Raw genomic sequence first — 16,347 nt, 5'->3', positions numbered from 1 at the left:
ATTCCATAATATTCATATACCACAATTTATTCAGTCCTTTTCCAATTGATGGGCATCCACTCAGTTTCCAGTTTCTGGCCACTACAAAGAGACCTGCCACAAACATTCATGCACATACAGGTCCCTTTCCCTTCTTTAATATCTCTTTGGGATATAAGCCCAGTAGAAACACTGCTGGATCAAAGGGTATGCACAGTTTAATAACTTTTTGAGCATAATTCCAAATCTCTCTCCAGAATGGTTGGATGTGTTCACAATTCCACCAACAATGTATCAGTGTCACTGTTTTCCCACATCCCCTCCAACATTCCGCATTATCTTTCCCTGTCATTCTAGCCAATTTGACAGGTGTGTAGTGGTATCTCAGAGTTGTCTTAATTTGCATTTTATGAGCATTAATCTTACAATTCTTGCCTAGAAGAAATTGTGTAAGCCTCAGGTGTTACTTGTGAATTTCTTCCAATGTGCATAACTAGGAGTTCACAATGTTCTGAGATGATCAGTATAATTGACATGATGATTTTGCTATGGCGATTACTACTTCAAAGAACCTAAAATATGTTCAAAATATTTACAAATGGAATAATAAATCTTTGTAATTGGTTAATTAATAATAATATTTCTATGAAGAGTTATAATTGGTAGTTTTGAGAGAGGTGATTTTCACCATGAAAATCCCACATGTCTTTCCTGGAGCACTAATGGTGTGTCTATTGATGTCCACTTCACATCTGTTTCACTAAATTCACTTGAAATATTCTTCTGCCAGCTGGATCTCAAAATTTCATTTCTGAATATTTATATAAACATTAAAAATTCAGATAAAAATAGTGTAACATGATATGTTGACACACTAAAAAAAAGTCCTCTTGCATAACCATATTCACATTGCTATGCCTATAAATTTGCTCGACAGGAAACTATGGTAAAGTATGTAAAAAGTTTAGTTGTGATTACAATTAAAAATCACACACACACACACACACATATACATATATATTACACTAAACTGTATTTTAATAACTTATTAGACACTCTTCCCTATAACCTTGAAAAACAAAACATTGATATTAGCTGATCTGATGTTAAACTGTAACTGTACCATGAAACTATGAATATTCATGATATATATTAAAATCAATCTTTTCTTTTTATTATATGAATGAAATGCTACTACAGGTAATTAAAATAAATACTTTTGCATTTATTAGTGATTTTATTGGTTTAAAAAACTCCCAGTGTATAAACTCTCTTCACTAACTCAAACTGCAGATTCATAACAGATTTAAGTACTTAGAAGGACCATACAGGCCACTCCAGCTCAAAAATAAAAAAAGAGGAAATAGATTGATAAATTGCATATGATTTATAGGCTTATTGAGTTATGAAGGCACTTGTGAAATTAATTTGCTAACGATCATACACACAGTATGTTTCCAAGGCAAGACTTTCTAATTCCCAGGTTTAACCTCTCTCCACTATGAGATAGTGATAAAGCTACAGTAGAAGGAGCATTGTTACTTGGAGCAGAAAAATTAGTCCATATCATTACAATGAAATCTAATCATTGTGTGGTTTGAACTGGACCAAATATATACAGTATTTTTAAAAAAAACCTATGTTGTGTTTGCTAAATGTATTATTGTATGCAAAGGAAACAGTGGGTCTTAAATTTGGCAGAATTTCATAGAATATGAAATGTGCTTTTAAGTGAGCAGTGGCCAGGAAATATAACTTTAAGGTTGCATAGAATTGAAGTAGATTTCTGACCAGTCCTTGCCATTTAAATCAATAGTACTGTGCTAGCAATAGAAGAAATGTTAGAAACTACAAATTAAAACTAAATATTCTCTACTAAACCAAAATAAACCACTACAACAAATGATCTTTCAAAATGTTAAAATGAATGGGTGGAAAAAGGCTAATTAACTAGCCCAGAAGAACAATGATAATGGGAAAAAAAAATCAGATTTTTTTCAGATGTGGATGAAAAACCCCAAAGTTAAGCTCTTTAAAAGTTAATTTATCCCTATAAATGTAAACCTCAAACTTTTGAAATGGAGTGCTATGATTTTTATGAAAACCAGTAAAGGATTCTGTTTTGTTTAGCCCTGGAAGTTGAAAAGGATGGTTTTAGCTAAAAATAAAGAAGTACTTCTCAACAAGTAGAGGTATCAAAAAATGCTTGCTAAACAATAAGTTCTTAATCACTGTAAGTCTCCAAGCATCAAATAAGAAGCAGTTCATGATTCAGAAATAAGGGTTAAACAAGGTTACCTTGCAGGTTCTCCCCAATTCTTCAATTCTCTGATTCTCAAAAAAATACAATAAAACATTTTAAATTTGGATCCTATTAATTTGGAACATGTAATAAATTTAACTACTATTTACACTTAAGTTCATTTCAAGACTATGACAGAGAAGAGATTGCTAAACAAATCAATAGAATAAGCAAGGCTAGGAGAGGAATGTTTAACATAATTAAAGTTTTTTTTTTAAAGTTCTTTAAATGCATCATTCATATGTCAACAATATAGCAACATATTTTTATATATTAAATAGATAAGGAAATAATGTTGTTAAGCAATAATAGTTCACGTTGCCACATGTGGCCTAAGGTAATAATCCTGTATTTCTTTAAAACCATTGTTAATTTAATTTAATTTAATTTAATTAACTGAAGTTAATTTTCCTCAATTATTCCAGATTCATAAAATTTTATTCTAGTTTCAAAAGCTATATTGTATAATCTACTACTACTTATTTACTATGAAGAAAATTGAAAATTCCAACTTGCTTCTATATACAACTGACATATTGCAATGCCCATGAAAATTACTGCTTTTTTTCCCCTTCTCTGGTTCTACAGAAAAAAGGTTGAACTTTAAAAAGATTCCATCCTATTTTTAAGGAGTATTACAAAGCAAAAAACACTTAGGAAAGATTACAAATATTCACATTACTTTGCTTAGAAAAAAATCAAGAATTTCAATTTTCTTTAAAGTATTCTTCTAGCCTTTTTAGTATCAAAACCAGATTTGTCATAGGACATAATAGCACCTATGTTCAAATTATCCTAAATGTTTATATTCTAAAAGGTCATATTAAGAGGCAGACAATTATCATTACATCTATTCTAACACATTCAGAAAATAAAATTGCTCACTGAGCAATTATGTATTTTTCTGCATCAATACACATATAATTCTTAATAGAAAATTTATAGTTTCTCCTATTTTATTCTAATTTGATAATGAAGAGTCTATTAAAAAAAAATCAAGGAGTCAAAAGACCTATGTTCTTATGTCAGCTGTGTAACTAGCTATGTTGGGCATATCACAAGTGTTCTGTGATTGAGTACTTTCCAACTAGTTTATAATACCACCTGACTTACCTACTTCTTAGGGTATAATGGGTATACAATGAGGTAATATAAAAAGTTGAAAACACTACACAAATATAAGGTAATATTATGTGAATTTTTATAACAATTTGAAATTTAACCAAAATAAAAGGCTGCATAATTTTTAAGAATTACAAAATACAGTAGTTTTATAAAGTAAATTAAAATATCAAAGTTAGGAATAACAATAAATTCTACTTGGCAAGTTCTCATTTAATTACATACACTATAATTACAAAAATCTAGGTAAATTCCATGAAAATGTTCTTATTGACTGCATTTTATGAATTCTTGCCCAGATCTATGGATTGCCTAGCATCAGCAACTGCTTCAGGTACTCGGACAGTCATATTGTTCATAGACTTTGTTAAATAGATTTGGCAGCCCAAGCGTGATCTGTTAAAAAACAAAAAAAAAACAAACAACAGCATACTGTTCAGTTTTAGCTGACTACTCACATGATATGATAGTTTCACAGAAAAAAAAAAAAACATTTTCTTATAGAACAAAGATTACAGCTTCTGAAGATCCAGAGGATATAACAACCAAAGATGCACTGCTTTATTCTGAAATTCTTAGGAAAGATTACTTTTCCTACTGACAACCAGTGGTCTTATCTTTCTTCCTAAGAAGAAGGGATTAAATTGTTCTTTGTCTAAATTGATTCTGTCCCTTATCTAGTCCTAAAAAAGTTATTAGTATGTGCTAAAGATCTTAAAAAGTCAAGTTTTCTCTCAATTTAAATTTAAATTTTCCCCATTACTGTGTTCATTTTACATTGAACACACATATATATAGAGAAAAAACATATGAGTATGTGTAAACCTATATGTATATATACTCAGTCAAAATAAATTACCACTAAACTCCAAATAAATGACTTCAATTAATGAGAATTTTACTATACTCATTAGTCTAAAACCGTTAATACTTCATAAATATTTATGATTTCAATTTGGCAAACAGAAATTTCATATGCACAGCTTCATTTTGCTTAAACTGTAAGTATAATATGTTATTTTCATGTGTCTAGACTTGGAAATATATATATATATAATAGTTCTAAAATCTTACGTGTCTGTTAGTCCATAGGCGAGATCAAGCATGTCATTCTCCTCATCAGTAATTGCTTCTAACTTTTCAAATATGTGGCCTTCAAAGACAAGGTGACAGGTGGAACAAGCCAATGTTCCTTCACAGGCACCTAAAAAAGGGACAAAGGTTGAACTGACTGATTTCCTATACACTAAAAGAAATACAATATTTCCCTAAAGTTAAAGGTTTCCCATGAAGTTTCTCATTTAGAACTTAAAAACAGTAGGATACTTTTCTTAATTAGAATGAATTATATTATATAATTAAGAATTATATAAATAAGAATGAGGAATGAAAAAAAAAACAGCAAATTTTTTCTACCAATATTCTCTATTTGAAGGAATCAAACAACAAATATTGGTGGAGTCGTTACTATATAAAAGACACTGGGTTAGAGCTGTGGAAAACAGAAAAAAATATATAGCATAAGTGCCATCACAGAGCTTGCAACTTAAAGGGGAAACAATATACACACATAAAAAGAAAACACCTGCTATTTTTTAAATTTTATTTAACTTTTCCTCACAGAATTCAGTACAATTAATTTTATAATACCTAAACTGAACTAGTACGAAGAAAATGAAAATACAATACGAAGAAAACATGAAACAGCTTTTTTATCGATATCTCACTTCACACGGTCAGAGAACTATCAAATGTGTCAGTTATGAATTATACTATTTTAGAAGGGTGAAAGTATGTTTCTCATGTTGGAATTTTCTTAAGTTTAAAAAAGAAATCTTGTTTTTATGTCATTAATTCTCATCTTAAAGTCCTAAGACATCCAATCAGTAAATCTTATTGATTCTTCTTTCACAATATGGCTTTAATTCCTTCCTTTCTTTCCAACCAATACCCCTCCAATATCGGGATCTCATGCTACAATAGTCTTTTTAACTTGCCTCCTTTTCTCTAGGCTTTCTTACATACAATGCAACTCGTATACTATAGCCAGACTAATTTTCTCAAAGCACACTGATTAATTTGGTTTCTGGTTCAAATATTTCATTTACATAAATTCGATAAATATTCATGAAGTACCTGCCATAGTCAAGATTCTGTATTAAATGCTGAGGATAAGCCAAAAAGTAAAGTAATCTCTGTTCTCAATGAGCTCATCCAAAGTATCCAAATCGCCTCCATTTGCTGCAGTCGGCAGTTCCACGTGTAAATGCCGCGGTCTGGCTGAAAGAGTACCTGTTTTCTTGGTGTTAAATGTTAGGCCAAAACTAGCACGCCAGCGGAGCATCCGCCGCTCCTTTGCAGGATCTCGGCTCAGAGGCCGCACCGAGTGCACACGGTGAGCGCACACGGTGAGCGCACCCGCCGAGCGCACCCGCCTCACTTAGCAGGGCTCCTTCTAGGACTGCCCCCACCGATAACGAGGCTGGTGCCCACAGCGCCAGAGCTGGCTCCTAAGGAAAGTGTGGGAGCGGAGCGGCATCGGAGCGGCTTCCAAAGAGCCGGCCCACAGGGCTCCTGGGCTGACCTCACTGTTGCGGGCCTCCGAACCTGGTCAGTGTCAGCGCCACGCCAGGAAAGGGAATCACCTCCATTTGAGCTGCCTTAGAAGATTCTGACGATCATCTGGCAGAATAAGACACCAGACACCGAGGTCCTTTCGCGACCCATACTGCCAAGCATTCAACCTCTGCTGCAGAGTTCAAATGCCAAATGTACGCTTTCCAATAGGGAGAAGGCATGGGGAGACAAGAGCTCGCTGGGCAGTCAGAAAAAATGAGAGAAGGACGCTCCCAAGGCCTTTCTTAACAACTCTGGAAAGGACTGCACAAGGGAGACCTGGCCCGGGACCGCCCAGCATGGCGTGCCCTCAGAGAAGGGCCTGTGCTCTATGGGTGACGCAGAACTGAATTAGCTCAGAAGAAACTTGAGAAGCACCAAGTGAGAAGATCCGCCCCAACGTTCCCCGGGACTGTGTGCGCCCCCCTGTGGCCGAGCCCTGCGAGCTCCGGTGGGTCTCTCAGCCGCAGCGGGACAACTTGAGTCTAACAGTGATGTCATTTCGGTCCTCTTTGTGCACAAACAACCAGACTAGGAGCTTACATTCCACAGCAGTAACACAGCACATATACAACAAGTGCATACAACGTACACACAACATAAGGCAAAGTCACTGTAGTAAGCAGCGACAACTAGTCAGTCTGAAGAGGGCTTGCGAAGGCGGTAGCACAGAGCGGGGTTTCAAGGAAGGCAGGCGGAGGTGAAGTACATATATAGGTTAGAGATGGCAGGCACATATGCATACTTTTTTTTTTTTTTTAACTTTTTTTGTGTTTTTTAGCTAAGGCAACTGGGGTTAAGTGTCCATTGCCAGGAAGTGTTAAGTGTCTGAGTCCAGATTTGAACTCAGGTCCTCCTGGCTTCAGGGCTGGTGCTCTATCCACTGAGCTACCTAGCTGCCTCCCCTTTCCCCGCTTTTAAAACAAAGTCTTTATACTAAGTTCATTCCTTATGGTGTGACAAAATCATTGAACCTCTGAGTTCAACATCAATTCCCTCTGCCTAAGACAAGTGATCAGGAAACTTAGTATCTCATGAAGAAGCTCAATGTACTTTGTGGAAAGATTAAATTACTTGAATGTTGTTCTTGAACCAAAATATTTCCCAGTAATTTCTAATCACTGGTAATGATTCTTGGAATTATTTGATAGTCTTTTTTTTTAATCTCCTAAAGCTCCTCTAGGCTAAACATCCAAAGTTCCTTCATTTGTTCCTTACATATCTACTGATAATATTAAAATTAGCACCATTCTTCCTAGTAATTTTAGTGAGGTTTGTTCTCTTTTTTTCCTTCTCTGGAAAAGGGATAGTTCACTTTGGGGAAGAGTGAGGATCTTTTTGCCTCACTAAAGTACCAGTCTAGATAATCTCAGATTCAAGTAAAGATATATCCAAACTTTCCCTGATATGTGATATCTTAAAGTTAAAAACTTTCAGACAGATTCTACAAAGATAGTCTTACATATGAATAAAGTAAGCAAACATGGTGGACTATCAGAAGATTGCAAAGGATCAATTCTCCAATTAATAATTCAAGTTAATTCCTGTTCTTTAAAAAAAAAAAATCTCAGCATTAGCTTTAAAAATATTGTAAAAATATTCCCAAGAGCTATATGCCACAAAAAGAAGGCATTTTAGAAAGCAATTCACCAACAAAAGAAAAAAAATTATAATCTAGAAGAAATCATAGGAAAGAATTTCTCCTCTTATTTGGAAGGACATGGGCTAATACCAATATCCTAAACCTAACTAAAATGATTGGTCATTAAATTGCCCCAAGTAAGTGAGTAGAGAGTAGGCAGTCACATAAAAATATTGCAGATACTATCCAAAAAACGAGGATGAACAAATGATTTGATTAGTTAAGGCAGATGTTAGGAGTAATTGTGCCAAGTACTCTTTTTTCTATTAAATTTTATTTTTAAATTACTAAGCATTAATTTTTTTATTCTCTCTTGCCCTCATCTACCCCTACCTCCTGGTCTATAGAGAAAGAAAGAAAAACAAAAACTTTATGAAAAAATAGCATAATAAGGAAAAACAAAGTTCCAGATTAGCCATATGCAAAAACGTATCTCATTCTGCATAGTAGTCAATTCCTTCTTTGTCAGGAGCATTCTTCACCATTCATCCTCTAGAATCATGACTGATTATTATGTTGATCTGATTTCTTAAGTTTTCCAAAATTATTTTTTTAAAAAATGTTAATGTTTAAGGGTGATACCACAAGCAAAGTAGGAGAGCATGGAATAGTTTATCTGTCAGATCTATGAATAAGGAAAGAATTTAGAACCAAAGAAAATATAGAGCGCATTACAAAATATAAAATAAGTAATTTTGATCATATCAAAATGAAAAGGTTTTGGTACAAAAAGTTCAATGCAACTAAAATTATAAGGAAAGGAAAAAATTGGGGAGATATTTTACAGGAAGTTTCTCTGATAAAGGCCTCATTTTTTAACTGTATAGAGAGCTGAGACAAACATATAGAAATATAGGTCATTTCCCAACTGATAAATGCTATCCACCTAGATAAGAGAACTGATGCAGATTGAAGCATATTTTTTTTCCTTGCTTCTTTATTGGGAGCGGGGGAGAAGAGAGAAGAACAAGGCTAATGTGGAAATGTTTTGCATGACTTCATGTGTATGAGTATTTTATTTCGAATGATAGCACTTACCTCACAGTATTGTTTTGAGGATCAAATGAAATAACACATGCAAAGTACTTTGCAAATATTAAAGCACTATATAAACACTAGCTATTTATTGGTATTATCATCATTTTTCTGCCACCAGAATAAACTTTTTTTACCAATACTTATGATCCATATTTCTGCTCCAGAATCTTCATTGAATATTAACTCCAAAATAGTTCATACTCTTTTGTCTAACATTCAAGATCTTCCACTAGCTCTACAATCTTCTCCCATATTACTCTATTCCACATACTCTGTATTCTAAATCTAAATCTCCCTGGCCCCAGAATCCCATGCATCCTCCTTGCTTTATGGTGTGCTTAGGTTGTTCTAGATATCTGGGTTATCCTTCCTCTCCATTAGTTTCTGAACTCTTTAATCATCATAATAACAACAATGACAATAGCAGCCAGCATTTATATAGCACTTACGATGAACCAGGCACTGTACTACGATTTTACAATTACTAGCTCATCAGACCCTCACAAGAATCCTGAGAAATAGATGCTATTATTTTAGAGATGAAGAAACTGAGGCAAACAGGTATGGTGTCACAAAGCTAGCCAAAGCTACCTCCTCCAAAAAGCCTTCTTTGATCATTCTTTTCCTAGCCCAATCAAAATAATTCTCCCAAAGATCTAACTCTCCACTCCCAATTTCCATCCTGGTTTATTCACCAGCCTACTCCAGACACATATCAGGTGCTGGTTTCCCCAGGATGATTTTACCCTGAGACCAACCAAGAACTAATCTATCATCAAAAGTCCCAGCCTTGCTTGGCTAATTCTATTTGCTCTACTTATACAAAGGGTGTCTTCCTCCCTACACCCCCAAATACATCCCTTTTAATGTACTGACTTCTATCATTACAAAGAAAGTTCCTTAAAAGCTGGGGCACCATCAATTGGAGAATGGTTGGGTAAATTGTGGTATATGAATGTTATGGAATATTATTGTTCTGTAAGAAATGACCAGCAGGATGATTTCAGAAAGACCTGGAGAGACTTACATGAACTGATGTTGAGTGAAATGAGCATTACCAGGAGATCATCATGTACTTCAACAATGATACTGTATGAGGATGTATTCTGATGGAAGTGAATTTCTTTGACAAAGAGAAGATCTAATTCAGTTCCAATTGACCAATGATGGACAGAAGCAGCTACACCCAGAAAAGGAACACTGGGAAATGAATGTAAACTGTTTGCATTTTTGTTTTTTTTCCTAGGCTATTTTTACCTTCTGAATCCAATTCTTCTTGTGCAATAAGAGAACTGTTTGGTTCTCTTATATATATATATATGTATATATATATATTGTATTTAGGATATACTGTGACATATTTAACATGTATAAGACTTTGCCATCTGGGGAGGGGGTGGAAGGAGGAAAAGGAAAAGTCGGAACAGAAGTGAGTGCAAGGGATAATGTTGTAAAAAATTACCCAGGCATATGTTCTATCAGTAAAAAATTATAAGAAAAAAATAAATTAAAAATAATAATAATAATAATAAAAAGCTGCGGCACTTTTCTTTTTGGATCCCCAATGCTTAGCACAGAGATTGGAATAGAGTGACCACTTAATATTCTCTCCATCATTGGTCTACCTAAAATTGCCTTGTCTATATGTCTTTATGGCTCTCTGTCTCTCTCTCTTTCTCTCTCTCATACTCTGATGAAATACATGCAAATAATATGTAAAAACTGTGTTTGGTGTCTTATTTCCCTGCTAGACAGCAAGGTCCTGAGGTGACATCTCCTCTTTTCTTCTTCCCCAAGATTTAAGAAAATTCTCACAGGAGGGGTGTAGAGAGCTGGAACTCTGGAGAAGCATACTTGAAACAAGGTGTTAACTTAGTGGAATTGATGAGATGATGGTTCTCTAGTTCACATATACTTAGTACTTAGTATGGTGATGTAATGGTTCTCTAGTCTACACACTCAACACTGTGCTGTAATGATGTAATTACAATAAGGTATATAAGGGCTAAGAAGGACTGAACATGAGACATTCCATTTTTGACCATCCTCCTCCTGGCTCTCCTGCTTCCTGTACTCAAGACTGGGTCAGACTATGTCAGACAGAGCTAGGCAGTGAAGGAAACAATAAAGACTCTACAGACTATTCCTGACCATTCTCGTGTTCTCGTGATGTCTATCCTGCTAAGGCCAAGTCCTGTCCAAAGGACTCCCAGAAAGCTAGCCCGGACATTACAGAGGGGCCCATGATAAACTTTCTGATTAAAAGAAAACATTCATCCTACATTCATCCTATTCTACAGAGCAGATAATTTCTAAGGCTTTTTCTAGATCATATTATATAACTTCATGGAATCAGAAACATTATATTAGCAGAAACAAATAAATATAATTATAGACCAAATACAAATTCAGATGATCATCTTCACATTCATAATTTAAGCATTTTCTTTCCAAACAGATTACATAAGAATCCTGTAATGCTTTACAAAAAAACTTCCAAGATGGCAAGCTAGGTTGATTCAGAAAGGTCTATCTGCCCCCTAGTGCCTGAACATAGTCAATTCTGATAGCAAATTTTACAATTTATCTAAATAGTTCTTCAAAATTATTTTCCAAAGACTAATCATGCCTTTTTGACTATTCAGGTAATTCATCTTTTCTATTATAGTGAAAATAATCAAGTACCCACTATGTGCCAGGCACTATAAACAATAGAATGCTGGGAACAGGAATACAAAAACTGAAAAAATAACTATTTATAATGTGCTTACATTCTAATTGGGATATAAATATATACTAAAGTAAATACAAAATAAAGCAGTTTAATATATGGTAGTTAGGGAAGAAGGTCCTTAGCAGCTATGGGAAATGGGAAAGACTTCATGGAAAAATTAGTACAAAAGCTATGTGGTTCTAGGAAAAAAAGGAATTTTATGAGAAAGAGGAGAGGAAGGTTAAGTACATTTTAAGCACCTGCAATTCTTTCCTATAACATAGTTCTTTGTTCTTAATAGAACATAAAGATATAAAATGCAAAATCAAGGAGATAAGAGATGAAGAGAAGGAATAAAAAAAAGGATAATTTGGTTGTATTGCTGAATATGGGAGAGAATACTATTGGATGAGGTTGAAAGGTTGAGGCCAAGTTATAAAGACCTTTAGAATCTAAACAAAAGTGCTTATAATTTATCCTAGAGGTAATAAATAGGATACCATTGTAATATACTAAAAGTGATGACTTAATACACTTAAGAAAAATAACTTCAAGGAAGGTTATAAAATAAATGTGGAGATAAATTGCCATGAGGATAGATGCGACTCAGGAATACTAATTAGAAACCAATGAAATAATCAATTAGCAGCTTTTATACCAACTTAAAAGGTTTCCATTTTGGTTCTACAGCAGAAGGGTAAGTTGAAGTTCACAGTACTAAAAGGGACTACAGGGAGCAGAAGCACTGGCAGTTAATGTGGTTCTGGGGCCCTATTTGGGATTCAGGAGAGAAGAGGTACCCTAAATTTAGTTCCCAGCAGAGCTCAGAAAACAAAAATAAGGAAATGCTGAAGCTTGAGGCACATTCCCTAACGTCTTTGGGACTAAAACTTGGCTATAATTAGCAGTTTATATAGTGATAAAAGTGGGCTTTTATCCCAGGAATGCAGGGATGGTTTAACATAAAGTAAACTATTAACAATTAATTATATCAATACTAAAAGTAACAAAAATCATGAAAATATCAATGCAAAAAAAGCCTTTGCCAAAAAGCAACATTAATTGCTATTAAGAAACCTGAAGCCATAGATATAAATTAATTTTTTTCTTTAAAAGATAAGAAGCATCTACTTAAAAACTTATCAGCAAATATCATTCAAAATGGGGATAAGCTAGAAGACTTCCCAATATATGGATGATATATTGAGATGTGCACCTGAGGAGTGAATGTTGACTGTGTCTTGATCTAGACACAAAGAATGACATCATAAGCAAATGAGAACATAGTGTACTTTACCTCTCAGATTTGTAGAGAAGGAAAGAATTTGCGACCAAAGAAGAACTGCAACTCATAATTGAACACCAAATAGATCATTTTGATTATATTAAGTTGAAAAGCTTTTTTTGCAAAAACAAAAGAAATACAGACAAGATTAGAAGAGAATAAATAAGTTGGGAAAATACGTTTATATTTAAGGCTTCTGATACAGTCCTCATATCTAAAGTATATAGAAAATTGACTTAAATTTATAAGAATTCAAGCCATTTTCCAATTGATAAATGGTCAAAGGATATGAACAGACAATTTTCAGATGAAGATATTAACACCATTTCTAGTTATATGAAAAGGTGCTCTAAGTCACTATTGATCAGAGAAAGGCAAATTAAGACAATTCTAAGATACCACTACACATCTGTCACATTGGCTAAGATGACAGGAAAAGATAATGAAGAATGTTGGAGGGGATGTGGGAAAACTGGGACACATATATTATTGGTGGATTTATGAACAGTCATTCTGGAGAGCAATCAGGAGTGAAACACAGCTAGATCCAGTCTCAGACATTCGACATTTATAAGCTATAGAATCCTGGACAAGTCACTTAATTCTAACAGCCTAGCCAAAACACACACACACACACACACACACACACACAGTGTTACCATACAAAAACTATTATAATCTCCACCAAAGCTTCTGTAAGAATTTTCCTTACGTGACCAGCTCTTTATTGTCATGGCTGCCCTCTTCTGGACAAGTTCTGGTTTTTCAATCACCCTCTTAAAATATAAGGTACCCAAAATTTAACACAACACTTGACATTTGGTCTAACCAGAGTTAGGCACAATGAAATTATTGCCTATTTTATTTTAGATAGCTAATAGCTAGAGGAAGGTAGGGGAGGTAGATACTGTGCTTATACTGTAGATTTAGACTGTGTTTAAAGTGAAATAAAATCCAAACATCTTTTTCATTTAAACTGTTCTTAGCCAGGCCTACCTCATCAAATATTTGTTGACTATTATTCATCTAAGTACAATCATTTTTCGCTATTACATTTTGTCTTCTTAATTCTAACATTCCAATTAAGAACCCTTTTCAATATTTTTTATAAACTGTCTAACTACAAACGTGGTATCAATATATTCATATGTGAAGTCATTAATAAAAATATTGAACAAGTCAAGGACAAGGATTCAATCTAGTAACAAATATAAAAACTCCTTCCAGAATGAAAACAATCCATCTATTCTTTGGGTCTATAAACCTGGCTATAAAACTATCTACCTGTCTATTCACCCTACATTTCAACATTTTGTCCTCAAAGAAATTATGGAAGGTGCAAAGGGACAAATTTAGGTTTAATGTAAAGAAAAGTTTCCCAACAATTAAGACTTATTCAGAAGTGAACAGGATTGCCTTAGAAGATAGTAAGAGTCTCCTCACAAGAGATCTTTCAAGCAAAGGCTGGATTGCTTTTTATTGGATATAATGTAGAGCAGAGAATATGAACCATTTTTTGTACCATGGACCTGATGGAGCTAACAAACTAGTTCTCAGAATAATTTATTTTTTTTAACAAATTTATAATTGAGGAAAATGCTAAATTTTAGAGATTAATAAAAATAAAGATGTAACTTCTTTTCCCATCCAAATTAAAGAATCTACTGAAATCTATCCCCAAACCCTTTGGGGTCAAGGAACCTTAGTATAAAAAATGTCTGTTATATGACCAATATGGTAATATGTCTTACATGATTGAAAATACATAATCTTTATCAAATTACTTACTGTCTCAGAGTAAGGAAAGGTGAGGGAAGGAGAAAGAAAATTTGGAATGCAAAAATTTTTATTTAAGGGGTAAAGGGAATTCTTACTAAAGTTTTAGTTGAAATTATTTGATCCTTGAATTTCTTTCTAGTTCTAGATTCTGGGATTTCACTAGATTTATTTCTCTTCTATATATGTACCTAAATTAATGCAGCTATGATTGAAAGGGAAATACACAAGTGTGTTCTTTCATGCTCTTTTTTCTTTAGATGATAAAATGTTTGATGAGAGAACTATATCTATTTCAATCTCTAGTTCATTGTTCTACAGAGAAAAGATAATTCTGATGCTATTCCCCAAGTATTAAAAATAGTTTACAAAGGATTCAAATTCTGTCTCCAGTAATTTTTAAAGCAATTCCTCGACTTTACCTTGGGTAGGTAAATTATTATTCTATGTTAATCTACAATAATCTACCTTTGAGTCATTTCAGTCACTACCCCATTTAGGGTACTTGCAGAGATACCGGAGTGGTTGCCAGTTCATTTTATATATGAAGAACTGAGACAAACAGGCTACTTGCCAAAGATGACATTACTAGTAAGTGTCTGAGGCTAGATTTGAAAGCAGGTCTTCCTAACTCCACAATTAGTGTTCTATCTACTGTGCCACTTAGCTTTCAATGCAACCTTTCATTTTCCTTGTCCTGATAAATTCTCTGATATTCCTCTCATTTTAGTTCTTACCAAATGAGTAAAGAGGTTGTAAGTATTTGAGTGTAAACTGTTTTTGGTCTAACCCTATAATTTCATTGGTGTGGGGAACTCTAACAACCAATACAGAGACACAACTATAGGCAACTTATAGCTACTGAGAAGTTAAATAACTTATCCATGCATAGTCCTATCAAAGGGCTATTCTTTTGCAGATGTATAAAATAAAGGGGTTGGATTAGTTAATTCAAAGATTAAGAATATTACATATATTGTGTACTAGGTAGCACACAATAGGCACTTAATAACTGCTTGTTGCTTGATTGTGAGTCTAATAATTCTCTGGTCAATTTTATGGGTTAAAGTTGAATTATAACTTGTGCTTCCATACACAAATTTTTTCAATATTAAAATGATTTCTACTTACCAAACCCATCAATGTCTAGATTATTATTAACAACAACATCTAGTAGGCTGTCACCAACTTTTCCTTGGGTGGTTAATTTGTCACCATCACGGTTTATAAAATGAATGGTTATTTTATCTTCTGAGCTAGAAAAAAAAGAAGCATACCTTCAATATTCTTTAATCTTAGATAAGTCTTTATAATAAAATAATTAACAATGTAAGTAAACATCAGCAAATATATCTCTACTTTTCATCCTTTCTCTTTCAAAGAATCACCTATTAGGAAGATGCTAGTATAAATCACAAATTCTAGGATTAAGCAAACTTCTCAGCAACCAATATTTTGTATATGTTCAAAGTCTATCAATAATCTTTCTTTACTCTATGAATCAGATTATCTTAACTGAAGCACAACCACCATGTTAGTAATTAAAAATTATACAGTGATCAGAAATGAGGATCTCTTTCACCAAAAATTTATCTACACATGAAGATAACAGCCATTCTCCATAATATTGCTCTTAAGACAACTACTGGTAGGGAGACCTGAAATTCAATTTTGGTTGCCTAACTTTAGACTATTTAGTTATCCTCCAAATCTCAGTTCTAATACATACAACAAAGGTACCGAAGGTTCCACTGTTTAGGGTTGCATTGTGCTCTAAATCTAACCTAATTTTATTTTATAATAATGTTAATATGTAATATGATCCATCTTTAGATAGTGAGTGGTTTCTTTTCCATCTATACTTTCTCTAACTT

General features: G+C 33.8%; 1 protein-coding gene across 1 annotated transcript in view; it reads right to left on the bottom strand.

Annotated features, from left to right (window-relative positions):
- Positions 1 to 1,183: 1,183 nt before the first annotated feature.
- Positions 1,184 to 16,347, bottom strand: part of FDX1 (ferredoxin 1) — a 28,386-nt gene continuing 13,222 nt past the window's right edge. Inside the window, exons 2-4 of the mRNA XM_051986948.1 lie at positions 15,605 to 15,729; positions 4,478 to 4,607; positions 1,184 to 3,799 (exon numbers count right to left, since the gene is read on the bottom strand). Coding sequence (XP_051842908.1) covers positions 3,685 to 3,799; positions 4,478 to 4,607; positions 15,605 to 15,729 — 370 coding nt within the window. The 3' untranslated portion in view covers positions 1,184 to 3,684. The remainder of the gene's footprint in view (positions 3,800 to 4,477; positions 4,608 to 15,604; positions 15,730 to 16,347) is intronic.

The sequence above is a fragment of the Antechinus flavipes genome, chromosome 3, assembly GCF_016432865.1.
Source record: "Antechinus flavipes isolate AdamAnt ecotype Samford, QLD, Australia chromosome 3, AdamAnt_v2, whole genome shotgun sequence".
In the NCBI taxonomy this organism is placed as follows: Eukaryota; Metazoa; Chordata; class Mammalia; order Dasyuromorphia; family Dasyuridae; genus Antechinus; species Antechinus flavipes.
This window is presented reverse-complemented; position numbering and strand designations above follow the sequence as displayed.